The sequence below is a fragment of the Neolamprologus multifasciatus genome, chromosome 7 (assembly GCF_963576455.1).
Source record: "Neolamprologus multifasciatus chromosome 7, fNeoMul1.2, whole genome shotgun sequence".
NCBI classification, from domain to species: domain Eukaryota; kingdom Metazoa; phylum Chordata; class Actinopteri; order Cichliformes; family Cichlidae; genus Neolamprologus; species Neolamprologus multifasciatus.
Window position 1 is genome coordinate 52,930,422 of NC_140445.1, and position 16,616 is coordinate 52,947,037.

The 16,616-nt window shown below is 40.3% G+C and overlaps 1 protein-coding gene across 1 annotated transcript; it reads right to left on the reverse strand.

Moving 5' to 3' along the window:
* Positions 1-4,771: 4,771 nt before the first annotated feature.
* LOC146515388 (CD81 antigen-like) lies at positions 4,772-16,403 on the reverse strand. The gene is made up of 8 exons (XM_085166405.1): positions 16,030-16,403; positions 14,221-14,335; positions 9,253-9,350; positions 9,075-9,149; positions 8,813-8,926; positions 8,585-8,686; positions 6,564-6,647; positions 4,772-6,464 (listed from the first exon to the last, which is right to left on the reverse strand). Exons 1-8 carry the CDS (start codon positions 16,093-16,095, stop codon positions 6,399-6,401), a joined length of 720 nt encoding a protein of 239 aa, XP_085022531.1. The 5' UTR covers positions 16,096-16,403; the 3' UTR covers positions 4,772-6,398.
* Positions 16,404-16,616: the final 213 nt, after the last annotated feature.

Consider the following 16,616-nt stretch of genomic DNA (forward strand, 5'->3'; position numbering starts at 1 on the left):
AGAGGTACAGAAAACAAAGAGGTGAGTCAAATGGGAGTAAGACATTGTGGGGCGTGAAAAAAATAGACAGTTGTCAGTGATTCCGAGGAAGAGCGGCAAATGAAAACAAAATACTTTTTTTTTTTTTAACTGAACCTTTGCCTCTGCTTCTGAGGCTCCCTGAGAACACAGAGCAGGTTTTGTAATGTGAATTGCTTTTAAATATCTCTGTTTATGTTGCTTTACAGCTCGATGTTAGTGCAATTTTTAAGAATTTATTTTAGGATGTCGCAACAATTCATTGATGAGTCAGTCAGTAATTAAAGCATTGGAGCAACTGTTACACTGAATTCTCAGCACAGATCAGAGGTGCTGAGTGACAGAAGTCTACATATAGGGTACTGACTCAGGGCAGTGCATGTCTGCGTGTGTGCGTCAGAGAAGCTGATGGTAAGAGCAAGACACCCTTGCTCTGCATGCTGCCTCATGCATCATTAGAAACCATCTGTTTGTTTGTGGTAATCTCTGAAACCTATGACTAGAGGAATGAAGACACCCAGACATTAGGAAAGCATAGAAATAAAATAAAAAAAATAGAAACCAGACATTCAGACATGAAGATGCACATATCGGTTGTCATGGCTGCATCATTTCTGCTGTGGTCATCTCTTTTGTTGGTATTTTTCAGGTCGGAGCAAACTACAGGTCAAATTTTATTTCATTTGTGAATTTTATTTGTAAAGATTGTAAACACAAGAAAAGTCAGTTTATTGATTGACCATGAAAATCATCTATTATAATCTATTATTTCTTCAGCTCTGCTACTGCAATTCAATTCTGCCAGGGTCTGTGCATATTTAATGTGAAATGAATAAAATGACACTAGACTGATGTCTCAATTTTAATTTGAGTCGGTTTACATCACTATTCACAGGTGAGATAGGTGAGGTGATACCTGTAGGTGAGACATAGTCTTTTAAACACCAAAAGCTTCAGTGGAAAAAATATCACAGCTGTCCCAGGGCACACACTGGACAGGTCACCAATCTATAGCACAGCTAACATTGATAGACAGAAAACCATTAACATCTTTGCTTAATTTAGAATCACGTGTTAACCCAACCCCAAGTCTTTGGACTGTGGGAGAAAACTGGAGGATGTAAATTTGAACCCAGAACCTTCTTGCTGAAAACTGACATGTACATATTAGATAGAGGAAAACTGTGATCGATAATTCTCTTTCGGATCCAGGATGTCTGCATGGGAAGACTTCAGCATCACAACCTGAGAGGATTTACCACATGAAACAACCTAGTCCCTAAGGACCCCAAAGCGCTTTACACATCCAGTCATCCACACGCTACCAATGGCAAGCTACATTGTAGCCACAGCCACCCTGGGGCGCACTGACAGAGGCGAGGCTGCCAAACACTGGTGTCACCGGGCCCCCTGACCACCACCAGTAGGCAACGGGTGAAGTGTCTTGCCCAAGGACACAACGAACAAGACTGTCCAAGCCAAGTCCAACTAAGCACCTGATTTCAGTTTCATCTGCAGCTGACCTGCTGAGGATCAAACTAAAGAGAGAAAGAAAATAATCTATTATAATCTATAATCCAGAAACAAACAAAAGTACCAAGTCTGATTTTTACAGGAAACAAAGAAATAATTATAGTGTGGTCACTTCCCGGATCGATTACTGCAACCCTCTTCTTTTTGGTCTTAGTCAAAAATCCATCCATAAGCCTCAACGTGTCCAGAACTCTGCCGCTCGTATTATCACCAGAACCCCCTCTATGCACCACATCACCCCTGCCCTGCAGCAGCTCCACTGGTTAAATACTGCATCAATTTCAAGATACTTTTGTACACCTTCAAGGCTATCCATCATCTCTCGCCTTCATACTTCTCTGACCTGGTTCAAGTCACCATTCCTTCTCGGTGTCTCAGATCCTCGTCCTCTCTTTCTCTTCCCCTGGCTAGCCACCATGGGGCGCAGGGCTTTCTGTTGCTCTGCCCCTCGTCTTTGAAACATCACTTCCCTCCCTCTTTTTAAGTCCAGACTCAAAACTCACCTATTCACATTAGCCTGTTCTACATACATTTTTCATCCTGCTACTTTGAAATATTTTATTTATTTGCTAAACGTTGTATCCTTATTATTTTGTAAATTATTGTTTGTTGTTGTTATTGCTTGTGTACAGTATTAAAAAATTAAAGACATAAAACGGTATGCTAACACACTCCATAATATGTCTTATGTCCCAAAACATGCAGTGTACTTCTGATGTATGAAGGGGAAAGGTTTGATTGTTTTTCTGCAAAATTACCAGGAAATTAGGCTGTACTTAAATGTACTTACAGTATAATTATTTATTTTTTCCTATAACAAATTGACTTGTTTACTCCCTCATTCTAGTGTATCTATTTCAAATAAAACACACTAAAATTGCCTTTCAATTAAAGTTGGATTACACCCTTGGTTGCAGGCCGTATTATAAAGTGTTAGCTTTATCTGTGAGATCTGTCACAAATGCCCAGGTTTTTGAGTTTCTGTGATGAATTATGATACATTTTAGTTTGAAGGATCATTTGTGTTGTGTTTGCTCCTTTTGTATAACCGGTTGTCTTGTTTATATTTTTGCCTTTATCTTCCAATTGTCTTTGTGTACCTTGGTTAAGTAGTATTTAGTTTATCTTTTGTAGGGTTTTTTTTGTCTTTCTGTGCTTCCTGTGTGAAGTTGCTCTTGTGGGAAGTTACTCCCCTTTCATTTGTGTCCATCTAATTTTCATGATTAGCTTCAACTGTCCTCCCACCTATTTCCTATATCCTCATTAGCTGGCATGCGTGTGCATACATTGTCTGAGTCTTCCCTTGTTCTTCATTGCATCAACCTGCATGGTTGGGTGTTTCCTTGTTCTATTTTCCCCCCATATATTCCTAGTTTTCAGAGTACTTGCTCCTGTTTAACTGCACTTTGTATTTTTGTTCAAGAGTTCAACATTAAAAGTGCTTCCAATCATTTTGGAAAGAGGTCTGTGCCAATATTAGTACAGCCATTGGTCATCAGGTGACAGAAAACTCATTAATGTGTATATTGGGATGTATTCCCGTCTCACTGGTACAACATGAGCATGTAATTCAGTCACTGTTAATGTTGGCCAGGAAAAGCATTATGGTGTGATGGGTGGGGACTGAGCCTCCCTCCATTTCTCTATGGAAGTCGCTCATCATTGAAGTTATGACTCTGATCAGGCTGGGACACTATATTGATGGGAGGGACAAATGGAAGAAACCACTGGAAGCACTGGGAGTAACCTGTAAACTGGATCTTAATGGACAACAATTATGGACACAATGTTGTAATATTCTAGTGCTGTGTAGTGTTATTATTTTGGATGTGAACCAGTCTTGTATTTGTTGGGGAAAAAAGTTAAATAAAAGTTTTTTTAAAAAAAGTGCTTTTTTGAGTTTATGTTCCGTCTCCTGAGTCCAGCGTTCTAGTTCACATCATGCCTCTTAGCTGTACCCTGACAATAATTGGTCACCTCACTAAAAAGTACACACACACACACACACACACTCAAACTGTCCATTTAAAGAGAGCCCAGGGTCTGCTGGAGTATTTAAACCTGAGTGACGCAAGAAGGAGGTGTGAAGGTTGTAGGCGTGGATGATTTTTCTCCAGGTGAAAGTTAATCTAATTTGCTTGCCAAACCTCAGTGCTGATTCAAACATCCAGCCAAAATGTGAATAATGGCTGCCGATTACACCCATGTGTGGTAACTGAACATCCCAGAGCAAACCCATGGGCATTGCTGTGCTTCTGTCACAGCTTCCACTCCTCTGGCTTTCCATGAAAATTTGGGTGCAAACAGGAGCAGTTTTCAATCAGCCACAAGATCATTAATGAGATCAAAGTTTGATTTTTTTTTTAACAGGAAATGCAGCTTCCACATATTGTATCCTCCACTCTGACTGTAACGCACTGTTATCTAAATATTATTGCATTAGGCTTTTCTTTCAACTTGGAACCAAAGTGCACGCCCTCAAGCCACAGACCAAATGTGTGGGCTTGCACATAACAACACACGATGATATGATAACAGAAATCAAAGAACAACATGCCAGAGATTGTCAACCAGCAAAATGTAGGTTTAAAAACACGTGAGATGAGCACAAATGCTGCGTTCTCTGATGAGAAAGCAGCCAGAGCAAACATGTGTACCGGGTGTGTCTGCCAAAGGGCCAGAAAGACAAGTCAGTTCACTTTTTAACTGAAGTGACTCTGCTGCTGCTGCTGCTGGGGGTGGGGGGGGGGGGGGTGCTGAGTGAGCAAGAAGCTAACAGTGCCATCCAGTGGTGACTCGCATCAAAAACGGCAGGCCTGTGAGCAGGTTTGAAACAAGGTGGCAATCAAGAAGAAACTTAAAGAGCGAGATGGTTCAACAGAGCGGACTCCTTAATGTTGAACAGAGAGCTCACGCACGGCATGTTCTATACTGAAAAGCTCACAGTGTAGAAACTGGATGTTCTTTTGAAGATGTGGATTCACATGGACAACCTGGACATGCCTCAAAGATGGAAACTGTTTAAAAAAATGTCAGAGTTGCATATTTTTCCTCCTGGATAATTATTAATAATAATAAATAATAATAAAATTTTATTTAATCTTTCGAGACAGACTCAGAAAGTGCTGCACATAAGATAACAAATAATAAAAAGGTAAAACAGACAATATAAAACAGGCAAAAATGAACCAAAAACAGTTTTAAAAAGGTGAGTTTTGAGTTGTTTTTTAAAAACAACTACCGAGTCCACGGTTCTTAATTTATGAGGGAGAGAGTTCCAGAGTCTCAGGGCCACAGCGGCAAAAGCTCTGTCACCCTTAGTTCTCATCTTAGTCTGTTTTATAGCAAGTGAGCCCTGATCAGATGACCTCAGGGACTTGCTAGGGACGTAGGGCTGTAGCAGATCGGAGATGTAGGGTGGTGCCAGTCCATGTAAACCTCTGAATGTCAAGACCAGGATCTTAAAATGTACTCTAAATTCAACAGGAAGCCAACAGTGATGCAGCAGTGATGAATGTAGTGGCTTCTTTGTAGAAAATAAAAAATGAGACATTACCAAATGAGAGTAATAAGATTAACTTTAGTTAAAAGAAGATGGTTTTTGACCTGCTGTGATTTAAATTCGGAAGTGTGGCTCTGCTCTGGGACCTTCCTCCTTATCCCACAAGCATTAGCAAATCCTTAGTCAGGGAGAGCTCGACAAGGATTCAGTCACAATATAGTAAGGAGGAGCTGGGTTTCCAAGTGACTTAAATACTACATCTTTTATGAGACTTGCTCATACAAACTATTTTGGAAGTGCGTGCTATCACTGAGATTAGCACAACCAGTCACACGGAGTGGCAGCTATCTGCCATGACCGGTTGGGCGTGACGGGAGGGAGATAGAACAAAAGACAGAAACGACAGATGTGTTTCTCTTTTGTTAAATGTTGTCATTTTTGTTTTTAATTTAAGTAATGGGAAGCAATGTGAGAAAATCCCTAAGACATAAGAAAGCACTTCAACCTATAGATCACAAGCAACGATGCAAGAAAGCCAGCCCCTGAGGGCCAAAAGCCAGTGCACTCCCACCGCCAGCCCGAGCCTGGGTAAGTGAGGAGGATCGCGTCAGGTAAGCCATAAATCTTTGCCAAGTCAAATATGTGAATAAGAAGGTTAATCCTCTGTGACAACACCTAAAGGGAGTAGTCAAAAAAGGAAAAAAGAAAAGAAAAAAAGACAAAGATGAAGACGAATCAATGGTACAAGAGAGTTAGCATAATTTATTAGAGTTATTAAAACCGGTTATGAGCGAAGATGTTGATGTTTTATCCTATTTTTCTAAAGAAAGGTGTTTAGCAAGTTCAGGTAGGAAGAAACACACAGCGGACTGAAAACATTGATTCTTTTTTTGTTATTTGAGCAAAACAGAATATTTCCTTCAACTATTGAAAGCCTGCCACTTAAATTACTATCACACTGAAGCAAGATGCAACAATCAATCAGGGAATACACTAACTCCTGTCATGAACATATGAGAAGTATATGTACAATTTATACATCCGTAAAAACAGAATTAATGACTGACAGATAAATATTTCACAACAAATTGTATGTATAAAAGATTTATAATGAAGACATTTTCCATGATAAATAAGGAAAATCCCACTGCTAGAAACTACGATACTGTCTAAATAGTTAGTGAAGACAGATCTTAAAAACAGCTTTCAATTCTCTAGAAAATAAAACAAATGCAGAAATATCCATCTTGTGACTTAAGCATGAAGAAGTGGAGCCGATGCACAGAAACACACAACAAAATGATTCCAATACAGGATGGTGCGGCTCTTGCTGCCTGTTGGACTGCTAGTATACTCCGGGGCTATTGCGGATCCCACAGCAGAGCACCATGGTGAAGATCATCTCAAAAATCTAAATGTGAAAGATAAAAGCAGTTTAATTCAAAGGGAATGTTATCACAGCTGATGAAAGCAGAGATTTAGACAAATGCATTTTCAATTTAATACCCACCATGATGACAGCAACGACCAAGGCGGCCAGACCGATGACGTAGAGCTTCTCAGAGAAGAGCTCGATCAGTTTATAATGACAGCTCTGACAGGGAGAAAGAGGGAAAATAAGGAATGCTGACCACGCCACAGTAATGAATGAGAATGCCCTTCACTCTGCACACATACTGCTACGGCTCACTAATAACTGAGAGCAGAGCCTGCAGTCAAAACAAGGTGCAGAATATCCGCTTGTTCAGACCAGTTTTCTGAATGGGGAATTAAATGATTTCTGATAGCAATGTTCATATTAACAGTTATAAGAGGATACAAATCATTGTTAATGGAATCACCAAGTTTGGTCATTTACTAAATATGATGAGGTGTATCCTTGCATGTGTCATGTCAGAATCCCCAAACTCTTTTTAAAATCACAATGAAAAGTAATTGTCAAAGAATAAAAACCTGACATTTTAGCCTTATTTTACTGTGTTTTTCTATTCGTGCATCTGTGTATGCTTTCACTGCACCGGCACTGTGTATGGGATCATTGCCATGCTGAAAAATGAAGCCCTTGCCAATCAGACGTTTTTCATACGATATTAAAGTCTGAATCTACTTTTCTGTGTTCGGAATTTCAGCAATTCAAGATTTCCAACACCACTAACTGAAATGATGCCTCCACTGTGTTTTATCGATTGGTTGTAGACACTCACTGCTGTACCCGGTTTCTGACGCTGATTTTAACCCAAAGTTTCAAATGTTTTCATTCATCACTTCCTTAGACCTGTTGCCACCGATTTCCAGTCCAGTTCGTGTGTATTTTGGCATACCTCAGCCTTTGCTCGCTCTTTCACTTCCTTAGGCAAAACAGGAAGAATTGGCTAAGAATGGCCTCTTGACAGCCATCCTTCCACTCAGACCATCTCTGATGACGATTCAGGGAACAGTGCATGGGTCAACTGAAGAGCCACATGCATCTAGTTTTTGCTGAATGTTTCTTCCTGTTTCTCAAGGTCGTGGCTCAGATACTGTTTATCTGCAATAGATAAACAGCTTTTTCTAGGCCTGTCACTTCTTTTGTTCTCCAATTGTTCACTCTCCTCAAATCTTTAAGGACACACAGCACACAGTGCTGAAATATGTTTTTAACAAACATTTTTTAAGCCACCATGTTGGTGCAAAAGTGCAACTTTATGCCTTTCAAACTGTGTTTTTTGTAAATTTAACGAAAGAAATGGGAACAACTTTGTGTTTTTATGACAGACTGACAGCAACAGTGGCTAAAGAGGCAATTTGATATTGATTCTTTGCTAAGTTGTCTGTTATGTGTAGCTATAACACTGGTTTGTTCCTTGAGCCTGAGAGGTGTCTTAAGAATATTGCAAACTTGTTATACCTGAAATTTCTTAAAATTAACATTTTATGTCTAACGCGACCGCACTGCAGTCACTGAAAAACCAACAAAATACCTGCAAATCTACAAAACTACAGGAAAAAAAATGTGAATCCTACATAGTAATGAGAGCTAATCAGCTCTGCGACACTTGCTTGGTTTCAGTCCAGCTCTCCCTTAGGGAGATGTCACTGCAAATTAAGACAAATCCTAAAGGGAGTGGTCTCTCCAGAGTGACAGTCCATGATGAGTAAGGAATTACTGAATGATGTGTGCACACATGTGATTCATTTGCTGTGGCCTTCACGGGACTAAATGTATTTTAAATGTACTTGAACATATTACATTTGGGACATGTAGCAACCCAGTTCCTTAGTAATACTTTACAGTGATTTTTTTTTAATATTACAAAAATATAATAAACAAGCTTACATTAGTATTAATGTTGTTAGTAGTATTATTACTACTAATACTTGTTTGTGTGTTAATTTATTTCGATCATGGAAACAATATACAAAGTTCACTAAGCAAAGAAAAGAAGAAAAAAATGCTTTACAAAATAAAGCTAATACATTTCAATATTGTTTCACCTGTTTTTAGTTACATATTGAAAAGGAGTGGGAAGACAACAAAAGATTTGTGCATACCTGAGATTTCAACCTAAAATCCTCTGGAGACTTTGTAGGACATAAGGTGGTGGCAAGTTGTAAAAAGAGAGCTGTGTCGTCTCCTTTACCGCAGCAGTCGAGCTGAACAAGAAAGAAAACACAGGAACATGAAGCCGACAATATTTCTGTACCCTGTCATTTTAAAAACAAAGCAGCAGGGCCAAAAAAAAAGAAAGTGATGATTTTTTTCCCCCCATCATTTCGTACCGTTTTGTGGAAGACCTCCAAAACCTTGATGGCGCTGTCTTTACTGGCAGACCCAGACACATCCATAGCCTTGATGTACGCAGAGTCGTAGAAATTGATCAGTTCTTTGGAGATCTGTGAATAATCAGGAGTGGGGATGGGGTGTTTAAAAGACACAGCAACAAACAGAGACGATTCGCTAGAGGTGCAGAGAAGGAACATCAACGCAGACATCAAACATGCTGTGAACCATGACTGTGACTGTGTGTGTGTGTGTGCTTACAGTGTCCCTGTTCATGAAACCCCAGATTGCTGCAGCCACTTCACAGGCAAATAGGATCACCAAAAAGAAGAAGAACTACAAATCAAAGATATTTATTTTAACTTCAGTGACTCCAAAGATTAAAATACTTTATTTGGGGGAAAAAAAGTGTCACTTGTGGATAAAACGGTATACTCACTGTGCCCAGAAGGCACTGAGATTCCTGAATGGCACCATAACATCCAAGGAAGCCCACAAGCATCATAACAGCTCCCACAGCTATCAGTATGTACACACCTGTAAACGCACAGTGAGCAGGAAATTGTCCATCAACGGCTTAAAGACATTTGGTTTGCCATAGCGACAGCGCATCATCGGCACCACTAGAGGGCAGCAGTGTTAGACCTGCAAGTTCCCACTGCTCGCTAGTCCACTGCTCATTGTTTGGGTTTTGACTTCCTGGTGACAATGTAGAATGAAACTGTTGACATCCTGAAGGTAAGATTCCAGATCCTGACTAAGAGAGGCAGAGATGACTGTGTGCTTCCCTTAGGGGAGGAAATTCCCTTGAGACACCCTCAACCCCCCTCTGTACTGACCTCTGACCTGGACCATTATACTTCCCCAGGAAACAGAAGGACAGACACTCACTGACACCCGCCCACAAATGTACACACATTTTTTAAATTGCAATTTAAACTGGCATTTTGTGTAAAAATATATATTTTAAATGTAAATGGCAGATAGCCATAATGGAGGCACTCCACACTAGCAAAAAGTCAATGGATGGTAATAAAGCTCCAGTTACAGCAGAGGCCCAGTTTGTGTTTTCTGCAGCTTAAAGGAAAAAACACTGTGTGGATGCTAAAAATCTGTTTTGCATTATCGGTGTAGGATTATATAAAAAGTAAAATTACTTGAAATGCAATACAGTCTCCTTCAGAATTACTGTGCCCTCTAATCTCTTCTCGTGTATACATGAGTTGCTTTACTTATTGGTGATAATATGAAACCAGTAATTTGACGTTTGACGTCGGTTGCCTCACATGAAGCCAAGTGTAATTGCTTTATTTACTGTTAGAGTCTCTAAAGGAAATTGACTGTGTTTTATAGATTCAGCATTTGCGTTGTAGGAAAAAATTTCATGTGCAGCATCAGTCATGTGGAATTGTCTCCTAGCAGGCATTGCATTCAACTACACCCAGCATGAAAGCTGTGCTGTAAGCACTGTACGTACTCGCTTTCTTCCACTTTTGTGGAGATCTCCTATTAAATGGCAGCATATTTGTGTTACACCAGGAAATTTGCCCACGCAAAAGAAACACACATACAAAAAACATAATAACTGCTATCAGTTTTCTCCAGAGGCATCACGAGAAGGGTGCGGGTGGACACCGCTCAAACACACACAAAAAAAATCTTAATGAAAACAAATTATCAGCATGAATAAGAAGCTAGAAGATATAACATTCCTGACAAACTGCAATTTGTTTGATAATAATCTCATGATATCCATCCAACGAGCTCTAACTTTAAGAATCCTTTGAGAGATTTTCTGCTATTTTAGAGTTTTCTTATTTCTTCTGTAGCTCGGGATTAGATTTCAGAACATGATATTGGATAATACAACATGATAGACACAATAAGCAAGAAATTCTCATGATACTAAACCATTCATTCATTTTCTTTCACTTATTTTATTCAGGGAGCCTATCCCAGCTCTCACAGGGTGAGCAGTGGGGTTAGGCCCTGGGCAGGTTGCCAGTATGTTGCAGTGTTAACACAGAGACAGGCATGTGTTTGGACTGTGGGAAGGCACATGCAGAAAAGTTCCAGCCTGGATTCACTCCCATGACTTTCTTGCTGTAAGGCAGGAGAACTAACCACCGCACCACCTAATATTAGACCAGTACTTCCCAAAGTTTTGGACTTGCACACCTCACTAATCTCACCTTTTAAATCCCCAAGAGTACAGAAGATGGTAAATGGCCTGTATTTGTATAGCGCTTTACTAGTCCCTAAGGACCCCAATGCGCTTTACACATTCAGTCATCCACCCATCCACCCATTCACACACACATTCTTCGTAATAGAAGATCTCATATTACGAGGTGATGTCCAAAGACTGGACTCCTTAACCATGTTAGAGGGGAGTGAAAAGATATCTTCAACTATGTAATTCACAAAGCACAAAAGACTCCATATAAAGGGAAAAAATTCAAACTAGGAATATGAAAATCAGTCACTGCCCTTTCTATCCTACATTTACAAACTTCAGCAGGCAGCTGCTAAAGTTAGAGCTGCTGGACTAAACTAGCAGCGTGCAGTGTACCGCTACTTTTACATAAGATGTGAAGGGGGTCTTCTAGCTGTGCTTTTAGTGGGAAATGGTTCGGGAACAGTCTGTTTCTGGCTTTTCTATTCTTGTGTGCATAAAAAAACAAAGCACACCGATCCTCTAATGTGGCCTGACAGAGCAGTCTAAAAAAGGGACAGACAGTAAGTGACTCTGACTCTGTTGCATCTGCAGGTCTCCAACACCTCACACTGTACCTCATTTATCACGCAGAACTATCTCCCATCCTTAGATCTGCGCTCTCTCTGTGTCGACTCGCTACCCCTCCTTTTTCGTTCTCTTTTGTCGCGCTGTGAAACGGCTACCAGGGCCAGTAACCCGGCAATGCGGCAAAGCAGGCATTATTTCCACTGCCTTCCATTACTATGACAACACCTTTTGAAGCTTGAAGGCTATTGAGACTTTAAGGGAGACAAGCGATTTTAAACCCCCAGGGTAGTTCATTTATTTCTTGTCTCGGAGTGTAATCTCCCCAAGTGGTGGTGGTGGGGTGAGCGCCAGCTAAAAGCCCCACTTGCTCGTCTCATCCAGTATTTAAAAAGGGAAAAGTCAGGAGCAAGACAACGGAGACGAAGCCTGTTATACAGCATGTCAGTGGAGAAATTATGTGAGGAGGGTTAGTTGTTTAAAAATATATATATATTTGGCTTTTCTCTTGTTATTTCTAAGACTTTAAAAAAAAAGGGCAGACAAAAGAGACACACAAGGACTTTTTCTATTTTTCTGACCGAAGCAGCTTGTTTGAATCAGAGGTTGAACCGAAAGCCTGCATCAGGACCTAAGTGTAAGATAAATAAAGATTATTTTGAACATTGAAATCACGCAAAGCTACTCTAAAAAGTCCAAGAAAAGGGGGAGTTGCACGTGTGATTGTACTGTCAAATATGTTGATTTATTATGAAGCCGAACGTGGGGGCATGTATAAAGACAACTGGCACTTTTAGAGTTCACAACACTGTGTAAACTTTCTGGGTTTAGTCAACTCTTGGCTAGCCTTATAAGCTTTTATCCCTTGTTTTCCAGTCCTGGTTGTAATCTCATGTTTACATACAGACATGAGAGGGGGAATTAATTCTTATCTGCCTCTAATAGCCTCATTAAGCATGTTTTGTAGAAATGTACAGTACGAGGAGTTGTAACACTACCCAGACCAGACTACTGTCAGCTGCCACAAGTAATGGGTTCAAGCTCTGGTGAAGAGGCAGGATGGTGTGTATTTTCAGTCTTACATAAATACCACTTTGGTGTGCCAGCATGCTAAAAACATCCATTCCAAACTCTAATTTGAGGGATAATGTGCAGATGTACAAGGTTTTTTTGAATTATGTAAGGGCGTATGTCTAAGGGACAGGGGAGGAAAAAAGAAGAAGCAGTCTCTTGATCTTGCCTGGGTGGGCCCCACTTGCTGCCCTGCCTTTAAAATCATGAGTGTGTCTCGCCTCTATAAAAAGCACGGCCCGCCTTTGCTCCGTATACTTACTGAGGAGTAAGTATGGGAGCGCAGCAGGGGCCCAAATGTAAATTAATGGGCTCACTAGAGTTCACCACCACAACAAACCAAGATCACGGACCGTTGAAATATATAAATTGTATCATGTATTGTAGGTTTCATGGCCAACCTTAGGACTTCTGAGGGCAGTGAAGGAGACGTGCTTGCAACCCATAACCTTAGTTCATGTCATGGGCATGACACAACACATAGGTTAAAAAATGCAAAACATGTGCAGTTACAGAGATGGAGCTGCGGTTCAGTAGTGCAGAACTCATGAATTTTCCTGAGGATCAAATACTGTAAAGTGTGAACAACAGAAGGCTCGTGATCGCTTCAGCTGCGCTCTTAGACCACTTTCTCAAAGCCAGCATGTGTTTAAACATCTGTCTGAAGCATCTGGCCTCTCTCTTGAAAGAACATCAAGGCTGGGACTTTTTCCATAAACTGAATCAGAGATGTTCTCCTGCATGTGCCTTACAGCATGTAGACTGAGGTGTAGCTCCTGGCCCTGCTGCTTTTAATTCATGCTGCGGATGTACGCAAGTCCTGTTTCCTGGTCTTCTTAGAGGTCGTGTCACGCCTACTATTTCCTAAATATCTGGATGTCACTCACAGCTCACCATGAAGCACATGAGTTAAATTTGATCACTTTGTTAAATGTAAACTTTCCATCATGATAAGGATGAAAAACGAGGGCAGAGCAGTTTCCTTAGGGACTCCTCACCTTACAGGAGCTGGATAAAAGAACAACAAATATGAAGTAAAGTATCCTTAAAATAGAAACCTGACTCTGAATGAGAGGGTGGTATGAGCTATAATGTAAGAATCCGTAGATGCCAAAATGAGGCCACTTCACTCGGTGATTATTTAGCTTTGAAGCATAAAATATTAACAGCTTTCCCAACATTAAATCTGGGCACAATCTCCCTGTGGTGTTAAAGCCACCTCAAAACTGGTCCAAGAATAATCTACTTGTGCTAAAAGTTTTGAAGACCAATTCAAAACTATGATTTCCATGAGCTCTGTGTGTGTTAGGGAGGGGTGTATTTCAGTAGAGTTGGTGGCTCTCAAATGTTTTCTGGTCCCACCCAAAAAAAATTAATGCCCAACCCCTGCCCTATTTTTTTAATACTCCTTAACAATAAAGTTCACATTTTTTTTAATTACTTCCCCTTTAAAAACATAATTACACATATTTTTCTTTTTTTCCACATTTTCTCCTGGTTGTCCACACCTCTCCTCTAGCAGCTCTCCTTGCCCCACTACACACAGTCCTAAGGACCAGTTCACTATTATTCAAATTATTGGTGTATACTCACTGATATAGAAGGTGCCCGGTGCCTGCTGATTATCAAACTGAAGAATGAGGAGGTTGCTGGTCTGACTGTCGTGGCGTAGCCACAGAGCCACTCCTAAGATCACACCTCCGGCCAGCTGTCCCAGAAAGAAACAAAAAAAGGTTTTTAATTGTTTTGTTTCATATTTTTTTGGTCACTTTGATGAATCCTTTATGAGGATCAGACCCACCTAAGTGTCTGAAATGAAAGTGAAAAGGAAGCATGAATATTAAAATCATCCTGTAGTTTTTAAATTTTAAAGACTTTTTAGAAAAGACCCATCAGCATGTTTTACATGTGACAGCACCGTGACATCTAAGACAACATGAAGCCTGACTTTCGTGAGATCAAATCCACACCAAAGCCTTTCTGCTAATATCTGTGTGTGTGTGTGTAATCTGTCCCCCTGTCATTTAAGAAAAGAAAGGACATCCTGACACCTCAGTGACCCACGACACAGACATGTCCACGCAGCATTGTTTAAAATCGCCTCAACTTCAACTCCCTGATCTCTCTTCTAAATTCTGTATCTGATGAAGCAAAAATATATTGACAAGTGTCATCATAGAACAGCTAAAGTGCATGTAGCTCCTGTTATTGTTCACATGCCCGTGTTTATATCTGCACTTTTCTTTTCGTTTCTTTTTTGTTTTTTTGGCCATGGCTGAAATCCATTGTTCTCAGCAAACAGGAAACAGAATCCTCAGCGTGAAAAATAGCAAAATGAGGAAGAAGGGGCTTAGCGCTTTTACAATGACAGGCACAGCAGTGAGGCCAGCAGAGGAAACACTCAATCAAGCGCAGCATGTCCAGGATATGTGCATTCTGTTCGCCCTAAAAACAAAAACAGACTCTAAACAGGCAAACCAAATGGAAATCTAAAAACATCCCACGCAAATGGTCGATTCTGCACTTAAAATGGATGATATATCTATAGTTTGCAGTGATGTACTGATGTACCCACATTAGGCTGTTTAACTACTGTGGCTTGTCCCATATTACTGAAGCAAGGAAAAAAGGGACTGCCTTGAGAAGAGCTCGGTTTACAGGGTGAATGTACTAAAATGATCATTTAGATGTGAAATTTCACACAGTGCAGTCTGAGCACTATGTTTAGGAATTAAGGAATTTGGGTATTACTCTAGGAAGAGGAAACAGTCAGAGGGAAACACCTATTCCCGTCACCTAAAAGTTTTTCAGTCTTTTTAAAAACTGAAATCTTTTTTTTTTTGTCTGGAGTTCACAGTTAAGGTGAGCACTAGTTAAATCAACGGTGGACCTGAAGTACAGATGATGAGTGACAGGCAGAGGCAAAAAAAAAAAAAAAAAAAAAAAAAAAAGAGTACAATCCCGGTAAAAAAAAAAAAAAAAAAAAAAAAGACTGGGAGGGGGGGAAGAGACACCAGCCAGCCTGGAGGGCTTTTACCTCCCGGCTCTATCACTCACTTTCCCCCGTTTGCTCAGTCAGGCTGAAAAGAAGTTGATGAAGGTTGGGAGAGCATTTTTAGCTCCTGCCAAGAGTTTGTGCGCTGTGCCTGTGTGGATGGATGCTGCCCTTCTCCCTAAGAGGGAGCAGCTTAATTTGTAGAGCACTTCAGGAGGGAAACTCCTCTGTGCTTATCTTTTTGAATTGATTTTAAGCTATGGTCTTCACAGATGTGTAAAAATGCAGCTGTTAAATCAGTTAAACAGAAAACGAGAGAAACAGAAGAAGAAGAAGCAGAGGAAGTCTACGTTACTCAAATAAATTTAGAACTAACGTCGGAGAGCAAAAAAAAATGGTCGACTCACCCAGAAAATAAAATTAAAGAAGAATAACATATATTTAATGCATTTCGTACAGCCCGTAACAGCCATGTTTCCAGGTCTTGTCAGCTCGTCCTTACGCCCAAATCAAACAAGTTGTGAGAGTGAGAGAAGTCTACTTCCCAGGATCACACAGTCGCTGCCGGGGGGAGGGGGGCTCAGTTTGTTCGGCCAGCTGGGCTGGAAGGACTCATACAGCAAACTCCTCCTTTATAATCAAGAGTGAAAACCGAGACGGGAGGACTGCCCACCAAGTGAAGTGGACAGGAGGTGGCCGAGTGAATAACAAGTTGCCCATCTACCCGAGCGAACAAGTAAAAAACCCAATGATTTCATAAAATGTGAACACACTAGGGAGTATTGCAGATTTAAGAAAGAACGAATGAACGAAAGAAAGAACAGTTTTCAAAGCATCTTTACATTTTTAAAATTCGCACATCTTAAATCACATATTCAAAACAGCTTAAAAAAAACACTATAAAGCTATAAAATTGGCATTTTTAGAAATATCTCAGTTTGTTTTGTTTCTTACTTTTTAAGTTAGATTATGGAGCAATTCTGCCAACTTTAAT